This window comes from Rhodnius prolixus, unplaced genomic scaffold (assembly GCF_049639745.1).
Source record: "Rhodnius prolixus isolate KJV_2025 unplaced genomic scaffold, Rpr scaffold_22, whole genome shotgun sequence".
Lineage (NCBI taxonomy): Eukaryota > Metazoa > Arthropoda > Insecta > Hemiptera > Reduviidae > Rhodnius > Rhodnius prolixus.
The window spans coordinates 1,459,196-1,471,919 of record NW_027411617.1 but is presented as its reverse complement, the minus strand read 5'-3'; the positions used below and the strand labels follow the sequence as shown (position 1 = coordinate 1,471,919).

The window sequence follows — 12,724 nt, the reverse complement described above, 5'->3', positions numbered from 1 at the left end:
CCAGTCGCAGGGCTACCATTAATCCTTTAAGAACTAGGAGAGGACACTTTCTCTTTCAGAGAAATAACTAAGTTAACTGAAATCTGAAAGATAATTCTCTTAATTTCAGGAGAAAATGGTAAGCCTGGTTCAGCGGGTGCCAGAGATGGAGCGCAGAGGATTTTGCAATTGTGCCAGAAAGGAGAATGGCCGCCGTTCGACCAAGTGCTCAAGACTTTGGAGAAGGCGGTGGCTGCAGGAGGCGAGGATGCCAATCCGACACCACTTGCTGGAATCGCTGATCCGGTAAATCTATGTTATTTCAGTTATATCCAGTTCTGTATTTCCTTTTACTAATGCTAGTCAGAGGAAATGGCAGGTCCTCTTTATATGGTAACATTATGCATCTAAAGCAGCCATTATTCAGCATAGATTCAATGTGGTTCTGGGTTTGATTCCCGGTGTTGGCCTAAGGCAGTGGTTCTTAACCGGTGTTCCGCAAATATGGTCCAAGTTTTCCGCGAAATTTCAATTTTAAATGTATTGAAATTTAGAAACTTAGGAAAGATACGAAAACAAAAAATCGTTCTTTTTTTTTTTTAAATTTGAATTTTCTGCTACCAAAGCTGGCGGCCTATCTTTTTAAGTCATAGTCTTTTACAGCATTTTTCCAGTGGAAGTGAATTAATGATGGGCAAAATCGTTCATTTCAATGATTTTTTTTTTTTTGTTATTTGAAGCAACGTACTTTTATGTTCATTATTTGATTAATTTCATTTTCAGAATTTATTTTTTAAAACTATGTAATAATTTATCCTTTTTAATTTTAATTAATACACATATATCTTTTTTGAAAATTATATTAGATTTTTTATTATTCATTAATTTTAAGTTCTTGCTAAATACCGAATTTCAAATTATTTAATGTTAGTGTTCCGCGAGAAAAATATATACATATGTACATAATTGTGTTCCATGTCGTTGAAAAGGTTAAGAACCACTGGCCTAAGGTTATATTTAATATGGTGAATGAGATAATTAAGTTAATATGTTGACTTTTCGCCCTCGTCCTCGACATCTGATCGGCAGTTCGACGAAATGCTCGCTTGAAATAGTACGTAAGTATTGTGTATTTATTTTTATTTTATTACACCAATTATAAAAGGCAGAATATATTATATATTTTAATTAGATAATTGACCTTATTGTTTTATAGAATTTCGTACATTCGAGGTCTAATCTTGGTAACGCCAATTCTTATATCGTCTTCTATTGTTTTCAACATAATTCTAAAAAGGAAAACCTTATTCAGATAAATAAGTTGTGAAAGTATGATGAAGTACTTTAATTGTTAAGTTTTCTGGTACACACATGAAAGTCATATTATTTGTTAGCCCAACGTGGAGTGTCAAGGGAACGAAATATTTTCCATTTTTTTTTTGTATGTGTTTGTTGGCATTGGTTTTTTGTCTTAAGCCAATTGATATCCGCCATTAGCAAATTGATTAATCTAAGTTTTAATATTTAATGAAGCAATATAAGATTTTTCTATCAGCAGAATACATTCTAGTTCCCGTCTTCTTGATACAGTGTAATTTCTTCAACATTTGTTGGGTTTTATAAGAAAACTTTATTGTGTGTAATGTTTGCAGCCAAGTCTTTATTTTAATTTATTTTCTGAACCATGAACTTTTGAGGCATTAACCAATCATTAAACTTTATTACACAGCCCACTGCTATTCGTAATTAGTATGTATAACCCACCTCGCATTACTAGATAGATTACTAGGTTCAAATAGATTTGCGAATAGATTCTATTATCTGGATTATACAGAAAATGATTTGCTATATAAATACGTTGAGAAGTAGATGTGTTTAGCAAGAAAGGTCAAATCACAGCCAATCTGCCTTCACTCACCGAGTCTGTTCCCTTGATCTAATGACCAAGCATGCCAATAACTGATGGCTGATTATCTTATATCGTGCAAGCTCGTCGTTCTTACGGCGCTCATTATCTTGGCCATATTTCTCCAAAACGAACTCTTAAAATAGTTATAGTTTTCCATTTTCAATCATTGTTAAAATAGTTTTAACATTCTCTGTCATAATATTCAGTTGATTCATTTAATTGTCTTTGTTTAGAGATCGATATGTAAAAAGACTGCCTTTATTACAATATGAGATAGGGCAAAGGGTTCAACTTGAATTAGAAATGGCCGAAAAAACAATTGATGGAAAACTCGTGAAAATGGATGAAAAAATGATTATGTGACGAGGTGGAGTTTGACAAGGGGATTCGCTAATATCTGTTATCGCTGCAGAGTTAGTTGAACTATGCTATTATTTGGGCTTAGTATTCCCTCTAATAAACTGTAGCTCATCATAAACACAGAGAGAGATTGAGTAAGTGACGTTGAATATAATACACAAATGTTTATGGAGTGTTGTTACAAAGGGTTTCGCAACCTGACTTTGTCTTGTTGTTGATGAGGGTCCAACTTTATCTTTAAGCTCTCTCTTATTAACAGCAAATCGTAAGACAATTTAACTTCTTTTTTTTATTTTGTTTCTGTTAACGTTTGTACTACATGACTTGGTGGAGAGCTACGTGGTGATGCTACGTGATGGGCTACCTACCGACACTCTCAAAGGATATCTACTTAATAGATGCTTTATTTGCTCTTCATGTCCCAGAGCCTCACAACCTCATCGCAAGCCAGTACTCCTTCGCCTCTGTAAAGAAATAGATAGAAGAAATGTAAATTAAAATTGAAATAATTGCAGTAAAAAAAAATTGTGATTGGAATATTCACGTACAATTTTTATTTCTGCAATATGATCGATTAAGATGTGTGTAAACATTGACGAGAGAAATGTGTACGTGTTTGAGAGAGAGAGAGGGTGAGTAAAAAAGAGAGTAGTGGCGCAGTTTTATCTCATGTTTAACCCAGCATTAAATGGTTTATTTGTAAATTCAAAGTATTGTTACAGCATATTCCGTGCGTCGGTTTGTATGCGTGATACTGTTAAATAAAGGCAATGCGTAAAGAGCAGCCGACTGGAGGAAGGTTTTAAGACAAAGAGAGGAACATACCTGGTCGTTATCGAACAACCCTCTGTTTAACACTTGCCATCGACCAGTCTCTCGGGCTTTCTGTGACCTCGTCGACACTTCCAACAGCTTGATCAGCGAATTTGAAAAATTGAGTGTAAAGGTTCTTGAAGCCTAAAATGAAAGCTGATCAGACTTCTCTTGGCATTGTTTAAGAATCTCATCGAAAGCCTGACTTTCTTTGCAAGCTTGTGTCGGCACTTTTGAAATTTTGAAACCAATGTTGAGAAGGTGGTTCATTTTGGCACTTCTTCCCCTTCTGCTTTACCAATTCTATCTGGATAGAGCGGTTACCGAACATCCATTTCTACATGAATGTTCTAGAATCATTTCCATTCGTGTTGGTAGGAACTAGATGGAAAACAAGACTGAGCGATCAGATTTTGGATTATCTTTAAATAACTATTATCAAAGTTTAGGATAGAATCATTCGGATCCAAGTTCTAGCCAATAAAGAGCGACTAGAGATCAATTTAGATTTAAACTCTGAAACAAGTTTCTTTGATTCCGCCCTTTTAGTTTTATGATTAGAAAAAATAGAATGTTTGTACAAAGTTTTAAGCAAACAAGGAAGATTCTTCCTTTCGATTGGTTGCTCATGATCTAAAACTATTTTATGAGAGCATCCACTTGACCTTTAACTGCAAAAAAAACAACCCATGAAATTCACAGGCGCTTCAGTTTGATTGGTTGGTTGCGTGTTGCCGTGCATTGTGCATGCAGTAAAGACTGAATGCAATCAGTAAACATATTAATTGGTGTTAATGTCTTGGGTTGTAAACGTGCACACTTGTTTTTATTTAAAGGTGAGAAAAAAAAAATCTGCCATATTAATGTAATAATTTTTTTACGATTTCAAAACTGTGTGAAAAGAATGATTCTGTAGATTATTTAGTATAATTGCCTACTTTTGTTATTTCTGTTTCGCAGCAAACAATATGTGTGTTTAATTTTTTTTTCCTGCAATCGTAAAAGTGACCCATTATTATAGATTATTAATTGAAGTAAGTTCACTAGTGGTTAAAGTGTTCCTACCACTGTTGTGCAAAGTACCCATATTTCGCTTCAGTTATCATTTTTAAGCTCAAGAAATCACTCAATAGATTGTTAAATTCATTACTAATTAACCAAAGCATCTTTTATTTTTAGTGGTAATCAGGCATAAACAATGATAGATCTTCTAATCTTGAGTTGGTTGCTTTGACAGAAAAATTATTCCTTTCCTGGAATTCGCCTCAGTTCCAGCAGTGTGAATAATTATAAATTAATTTCACGTTTAAATAGTTAGTGTTTAACAGTTACAAAAGTACGAAAAAAAGGGCACTTTGTAAAACTAGTTTAAGTAAATAAGTGGAAGGGCTAAAAGTTTGTAAAAAGTTACGAGGTCGACTGAAATCGCTCGCTTGGTGCTGGTTCCATGCTGCAGGGCTGCCATGCAACGTTCGCCAATTTTGAAGGCTAATGTAATTGACCTTACTTACTATCGTGAATATGCTTACCATAAACCAGTTTTATGCCAAGCTCAATTCATCGATTATTCTTTAGCTAAAAAAAAACATAAGTTCTAATTCTGGATAGAGAAGTTTATTCTTAACTTCATTTTCACAATCTAATATTGGAGATGTAGAGATTCATTTCAGTATTCATATCTGATTATGACGTTTCGTGGCTAGCGTAGTAGTAAGTAGTGGTTATTCCGAGAAGTGAATCAGACCACCGCAAGACTTCGTTTCGTTGATTACATTTCCATTTCACTTTCCTTTCGAGAGTATGATCCCTCAGGAAACTCCATGTGAGGAAGTGAACTAGCCCAATTCACGGATCTAGGCGTCTCTTGGGTATCCCAGCCTAACAGCATAAACAGCTCCAATTCCAGGTGTTACGCAGCGAGTCGTGCTGAACGATGCACAGGGATCTCAGCGGAAGCCGTCTGAAGTACCGGAGGACCCTCAAGGCAAATAACCTTTCTGTCATGTAGGGCTAGTAGGTAAAACCTCTGGCTTCTCATGGACGGCGACTAAACTCTAAGGGGCAGACAGGGAGATTCATTGCAACGCTGGTTTTAGAAATTATTCCAATCTCTGCAGTTTTTTTTTTTTTCGGCGCATCGACTGCTGAGGTCATTAGCGCCCCTCATCATTTTAATCTTCTCTCTTCTTTTAGCTACTCGAGCTGGGTTGGCACGCGGTTCCTTCGGGCTTCCACATACGGCACCTTGCCCAGCAAGGTAGGGTGGAGCCCAATCTCTACAGTTATTAGATTTTAACTTTAACGTATTCATGGCCTACCAGAGGTCGTGTCAACCACACGATCCAAATTTAGCAAGTATCCCAGGCTATAAACTATAATACCCATCGCGGCAAGGTAGCTTCGTGCAAATTAAGGAAGATTCTAGAGGATGGATAGATCAGCTAGAGTTTTTAATGTGAGAGTGTTCATGGCAGCCCTAGCGTATTTCATACATTTTAAAATAGAACTACGATAAATAATAGTGTATAGTAATAAAGAAAGCTTATTCATTTATTTTTGGAAAACTATTTTTCACAAGGGGGGGGGCTTCCCACCCAGTTCAGTTTGAATGAAAAATATAAAAATAGGGTCAGCGAAAAGTGGTGTAGTTTTAGGTGAACAGGGAAATAGGGCAGTCTTACTCGCTGAATTGCTGCCCCCAAGAAAGGTGGTTATGCTAATGTAGTCTGTTGGCGGCGCCGGTAAACCATCTGTGTCACACGCACAGGTGGCACATTCTAGTGTAGATACACCACGACACTCTACGAATATACTCAGTGGTGGTTCCTTAAGACAGAGGCTATCTTAATCTGGCTATAATTATTTTAATAGAACTATTTGCAACATTATCTACCTAAATAATATTGCAGATATTAAGTTACATTGAAATTGGTAGAAGTTGCAAAGAGGATTGCCATACTGATAAAGGAGAAGAAAACTATCTATATCATGACTAAATCTAATTGTTCAGACTCAGGTATTATTATCTCTATTTGTGAGGAGAAAAGCAACATTAAAGTTAAAATAGTTTAGGATATAGAGGATTGTTAAAATTACGAGATTTTAACCTAATCAAAATGTAAACTTTCGGTATCTTTATCCGGCTCAAAATTTTGACTTCCAGACTCGTAGAGTTCTGATCGGTGGCAAAATTTACTCAGATGTAGACAGTATGTATCTCTACGGTGTGTGGAAAAGCAACGTCAGCGATGCTATAGCTATACTTTATGAATAGAAGATGGTTAACTTGCGAATTCATTAACTGGCTCAAAATTTTGACTTCTATTATCTTGGTTCTTCGTTGAATAATGCGAGTTTTTTACTGTATAATGACTGGAGGCTGGAGTAACCCTGGAATTAGGCTTATAATTGATTTTTGGCGATTATTCTTTAACGATAAAATAATACGATCATTTTGCGTAAAAAAACATTTGATTTCTTGTACTTAGTTTGCAAATTTGTTCAGAATAAGTTTTATTTTTCAGGCGACCGGTATGACCCCGTTGATGTTTGCAGTGAAGGAAAACAGAACCACGTACATCGATAGACTGGTCGATCTGGGATGTGACGTCACCGCTAGGAATAACGTAAGTTCGCTTAAATTCTAGATTGTATAAATCTTCCCTAGTTGTCACTAGCTTGATGAACCGTAAAATCACTAGAAAGAATCTTAGAGATATCGTTAATGAGCGAAACGATTTGGAACTCCAAGTCAAGTTTTCGGACTACTAAGTTGTATCACTTTAATTTGAACTATTTTTTAAAGTTTCAGTGAGTTAACTCAGGTTTTTGGGCTTAATAACTGGTCATAAGTTATCATTCACTTTCACCGGCGCATATTTCATAAGGAGGATCCTCTTTTTCCAGATATTAAATGTCATTTAGCCTTTTTTGGTCTGGACTCACATCTCTTTTCCTGGAAATTCGTGGTGAACATGTCAGAGGGAAATGGCTAGGTCTCTACTAAGTCCCGTTTTTTATGTAATTACTGCGCTAGTGCTGTCTAGTGTACAGTTAAGGAAGGTTAAATGAGTTTTTAGATGTCCGTGCAAGAATATACAATGTAAATTCTTGTATATTCCGAAACAAATGCACTACCCCTCTTCAACTACACCTTGAGACTGCATTACAACTACATAAAGAAAGTTATGGCAATGCCGCAGCACCGTTTCCCAAGAATAATAGCTCAAGAAATAATTAATAAGAAAATATATTGGTATAAGAATTGTCAAGAGTTATGTAATCAATACGGACTGTCAATGTTTAATTATAATATAAATAGTAATAATCTAGATTCATTTGAAAACTTTTTAGAACGAGTAAATCTAGAATTTAAACAAAAATTAATGTGCAACGCTAATCAGTCGAGATTTCATACTCTGTATAAACGTTTAGATACTAATTTTCTTGAAAATCATTATATCAATGATGTAAACAGTGTTCGGATGATGTCAACATACTTAAATTATAACATCAGTAGAGAAGAGAGAGCACATAAATGCGCATTGTGTAATTTAAATGCAACAGAAAATTTGGTACACTTTTTAGGACTTCGTCTAATTTTGCAGGAGTTCAGGGTGAGGTGGTTAGGTAATAAATTCATAAGTGTTGATGAAGTCATAAAATATCTGAATGGTGATTATGGATGGGAAAATTTATATAAGTACACCGAGTACGCCTGGGAATACAGAAGTTTTCTGATAAATGAGTTTAATTTTTAGTTTAATGAAAGTATGTATTATAATTTCATTTCTTTTCTTTTAAAATAACAACTCAGTTTTAATTTTTATTTTAAAAATATATTTTCGTTCTTATTTGTTTTGTATATAAGTAGCGGCAAGTATGGAAGTCTAAGGTTTAGAAGTACAATTTTAGTTTATTATATTTATATTCTGTAAATTTATTTGAAGAAAAGAGAAAGAAAAAGAAGTAAACATCTTTATTTATAATCTTTTATTTTTGCACTAGACAACTTGGTCAACTTGGCGGACGGACTCTGGAGTCCATGCCTAAAGTGTTTGTAAATTTGTTCGTATTGTAAATATGTTATTTTTGTTCAATAAAACACAATTATTATTATTATTATGTCCATGCAAGAAAAAGATTCTTGAACTGGAAGTACGTCTTTACTCCATGGACTGTTCACTTTTTTAAATTCTCTCGAAAATAATACCTACCTAGGATTTCCTGCCCAACTACTCTAGATTTTTTTTCAAAATTATGATTCAGCCTAAAATTTGAGCTATAGAGAACTTAAGTTCTGTAAGCTTGAAAACAGAAGTGGAGGTTACTGAAGGTAAGGTTATGTGAAGGTGCAGTGATTCAAAGGAGAGCGTTTTGAAGGCGTGCACGCCACCGCCACTTGCTCACATGGCCGACAAACACCCACTTGCTTATCACGCCCGGCTATCAGAGCAGACCTAGTTTACTCCACTGACCCACTAGACCCCGGCAATAATCGCGCTTTCCAACCACAGCCAACAACTCTCCTGCACACACTTAACGGTGGTGCGCTTTACCTTAATTCTTTTCACAGTTCGATTGCCAAGGACATGCCGTGTCAGCTATTTATTATGTCGTAATATTAACACAACGTTCAACTCTTGACCAAGACCGAATTTCCTTTATACGCTCATTTTTCTTTAGGCTGTACTCGTTAGTCGCTATTGTTTTAAACCTTACGCTTAATAAGTATCGCGATCATGCCAAATTTATGATTTCCATCTGAAATGCACTTAGGGTATCTGATTGCAACACAGATTTTCTGTCATCATTATTTAAGGAAAAATCGTTTCCAGGAAGTTCTTGGAGCAGTGGCCTCCTTTTATTTTAATGCAACTGCACCTTCCCCAAGATAAGAAATCTGGTTCTAAAAATAATCTCTATAAAATGTTTCGTAGTTTCATTAGACTATACTCAGGGATTTTTGGCGGCTGGGTAGCAAGCAAAGGGACGTCAGTAAAAAATATGCGACTTCATAATCCCTTATGGATCACCGTTAAGCACCAAAGTGACCCAGTTTCTAATTCTAACCGTAAGGATTAAGTTCATACTTCATCGTTCGTGTCACTTAAGTTTTATTCTTTTGAATAGCTAAAAAAGATACATTAAAAGTAATAAATTTTTTATTGCCAACATAATTATAGTGCTCTTAAAACCAATAATGAAACTGGTTCCCAGCAGAAAGTATTTCCAATTCATTTTATGTTGATTTAACCTTTCGTGTCCAGGGCTGAGAACCTTGTAAATTTATGGGCAGCCCAACAATCTGAGGGGAGCCGATGAAGCCACCAAAGAAATATACTATCTTCTGCTCCTTTTTCTTTTTTTTTTCCTGCCACTGGAGACTTTCCTTAACTTAATTTCTTTTTTACTTTGCAGCTGGCAGAACAATTTCCTAGATTGGTAGTTAGAGCAGACAGCTCCAGTAGTTGTACATCACTCTGAGGACAAGTCAGGCGATATACTTAACTACCGCCTCTTCTTTGTGGTTTGTTTTAGTTTTTTCACAGTGGAAATTATTTTAGGATGGGTCAGAACACTTGGAGGAAAGTGTGAGAGAGAAATAAACATCATGCTCTAGAATTAGGGCAATTAAGAGCAACAAAAGAAAATACACTATAATAATTATCTCTCTGATCTCCGATATATTTTACGTTGCAGATTATTTAAAATTTAATAAACTAGTTCAGTATTTGCAGATTAGATAATGGAATGTTTGGTAGTAGAGACGATAATTAAAACTGTCCGGTAGGACAGTTGTAAAGAGTTGATCGTCAAAAAGTGCACGAAAAAGCGAAACGTTGAAAAACACCCAACTTTGATAATTTTTTTCTCTTTTTCTTTAAAAGATAAAATTCTCAAATTTTCTTTAAAATATAGGGAAAATCCCCCTTTATAACTGTATTTTTTTTTCGCAAAACATAGATAAAATAGATTTCGAGAAAAAAGTTGCCGAAAATGAGCAAAAACGGCATTTTTCAGAAATTGTTGTTTTTCTTGTTGTTGTTACCTTTGTTGTAAACAACGTAGCGCCTAAACGCGCTAACCGATTTTCATGAATGAGGTGTCATTCGATTCGGAATTTTGTGCAGATTTGCACTTAAGTCTCTGTGCCACTTAAGAAGGGGAGTTTGCCCCATACAAAAATACATTTTTTTGTCCAAAAAAATTATTGCAAGGTCTGGCAGTACCCCGGAGAAAAGATTCAAATACCTAGAACCATTCCAGTTAGTTTCGAGAAAAAGTAAAAAATCTCAATTTTCAAAATGGTCTATAGTGAGGTTTCCGCACTTAAATTGATTTCATTGATTTTATTCATCGTACCCGCATATTTTTTTTACTATTTTGGACATGTTTCAACAACTTTAGAGCTTGATTCATCATATGATTTAGAAAAATTGATTGTCCATCATGTTTCTGTCTTACTCTTCACTTTCTGACAGTCAGGAAGACCAATTCTCTACCCACAAAATTGCTTAATCAATCTTTGATAATAGTTAAAAATCTAAAACCAGTCAAAAACTGAAAAAAAACGTGTTTATTCAACGATATGGTCCAGCGCTGCACCCGTATTTTATAATAAATTTAATTAGAAGAACTGCTAATAGACAGATCACAATCATGAACAATCAAGAACTGAGCTCTTCCATTTTTGGGGTTTAACCTACATACATTGCGAACTCTATTCTGAAGATAATAACTTGATTGATTTAAATATAACCTCATCGATATTACTTTGTGGAACATTATTAGACATGACTTACGAACTACTGACAGAAGAAACTTGCTCTACTGTTCTCAATATAGGCCATGTTGGTAGAACAAATAATCTGCTATTAGCCTAACACGATTGATACACATTGCGAGCGACCAGCCACGGTAGTTACTAACTGGGATATGCTGTAATGAAGAATAAAACGATGAAGGTTATTTTAATTTCCGCTCTTCGATAGACATAATTCTTCATGCAATTTCCTTCCGTTTCTTTTTTCGCTCCTTTCTAGCGTGAATCATGGCATCTGGCCATCCAGCTAATGTGTTTACCGAGTAATTGCAATTTAGGAATGGCGATCAGTTTAATGCAATATAAAGCTAAGGCCCTAAATTAATTGACCAAGCTTTACACTTTAGCAAAGGCTTTGCATGGTTAATACCAGCTTTATTGCATTTGTTTGCTCTTCTCTTAGTCAAAGAGTAGTAATGTGATTAATGCTAGGACAGCGCACAGCCAATGTTACTCGATTTGGCTCTTACATTCAGGTACTGATTAAGAAGGCTTGGGGTTAAATTGGAATGGCTAAAAATTAATTTGTTTTATCCTCTTATCCTGGACATAAAAAGCTAGCGATCAGTAGCTTAGCTTGGTTATTTGAGGTGGAGGACGAAATCCGAGTTGACTCTCCAGCTGGTGCGCTAAAACTTCTAATGAATTTCTATGAATAGGGATGATTTTCTCATTTATTTAATTTTTTTATTTCATGATGGGGGATGCCTCAATGGAGTTGCTGGTTTTGTGACGGAAACTACGGCAGTTTCTACCTCTAGAAGTTGCTGTTGCTCCAGCCCTGTCTCCCAAAGTCACAGAGCCATTTATTGTAATTGAATGGATTGGACGTCTTGTTGATTTTTCTAAATCATATGATGAATTAAGCCTAAAGTTGTTGAAACATGTCCAAAATAGAACAAAAAAATGTGCGGGTACGATGAATAAAATTAACGAAATAAAATTTAACTGCGGAAACTTTACTATACACCATTTTGAAAATTGATTGTACTTTCTCTCGAAACTAACTGGAATGGTTCTGGTTATTTGAATCTTTTCTCCGGGGTACTGCCAGACCTTGCAATAATTTTTTTTGCAAAAACTCTACTTATTTTTCGAATCTTGGTACTTTTTTTTTTGTAGCGCAAAGCTACCAGTTGGATTGGCGTCCAACATAGGTGGCAGTCTTGGTATTCAAACATGGTCGCGGATGACTATTTTTTTTAGAAGACAACTACTGGATTCCGGCCTATGATCTATTAACTAACACTATTAAGAAGTGCATTAGTTGGTCTAATGTTTGTATGGAAGAGAGGTTGTATGATGTGGAGAAAAGCCACTGTTGGCGTATCCTGCAATCAAGATTAAATCTTGGCCTAATCATTCCAAGAATGTATGAGTCACGGTGCGGTGGATTACGTGAATTATCACAAATAAAAACTACTCGATCAATAGAATTGAGGGATATAGTGTATGCGCTTTTATTTGTATTAGTTGGTCGCTGTAACTTCTAGATAAGTAGTTGGTGGTTTGTACCACATTCTCTGGCTTCTACTGAACTTACTGAACATCGTTTTTTTTAGACGGCAAACATTTTAAAGCAACTTTGTTCCACGTTTTTTGTTTGTTTGTTCTACTTCATTGCATTTTAGCGGTGCCCCCCTGCAAACATTACATAGAGGCCGTCCCCCGCTCGCAGGAGGTTTCATTCAATTCAGACCCTCATCATCTCCCCTCCACCCACGATATCATTTTCTTATTTAAACTTATTCTTGCATGACATCACGCAATTCTTTCCTCTGCCAAGATGCATCATTGTGCGAGCTCAGTACGTCCTCTTTAAACTGATTTTATGCCCG

The 12,724-nt window shown here is 35.6% G+C and overlaps 1 protein-coding gene across 1 annotated transcript in view; it reads left to right on the top strand.

Moving 5' to 3' along the window:
• The window catches only part of nompC (no mechanoreceptor potential C), a 67,638-nt gene that overhangs the window by 5,761 nt on the left and 49,153 nt on the right, over positions 1-12,724 (top strand). The window contains exons 2-3 of the mRNA XM_074134723.1: positions 110-285; positions 6,586-6,687. Coding sequence (XP_073990824.1) covers positions 110-285; positions 6,586-6,687 — 278 coding nt within the window. The remainder of the gene's footprint in view (positions 1-109; positions 286-6,585; positions 6,688-12,724) is intronic.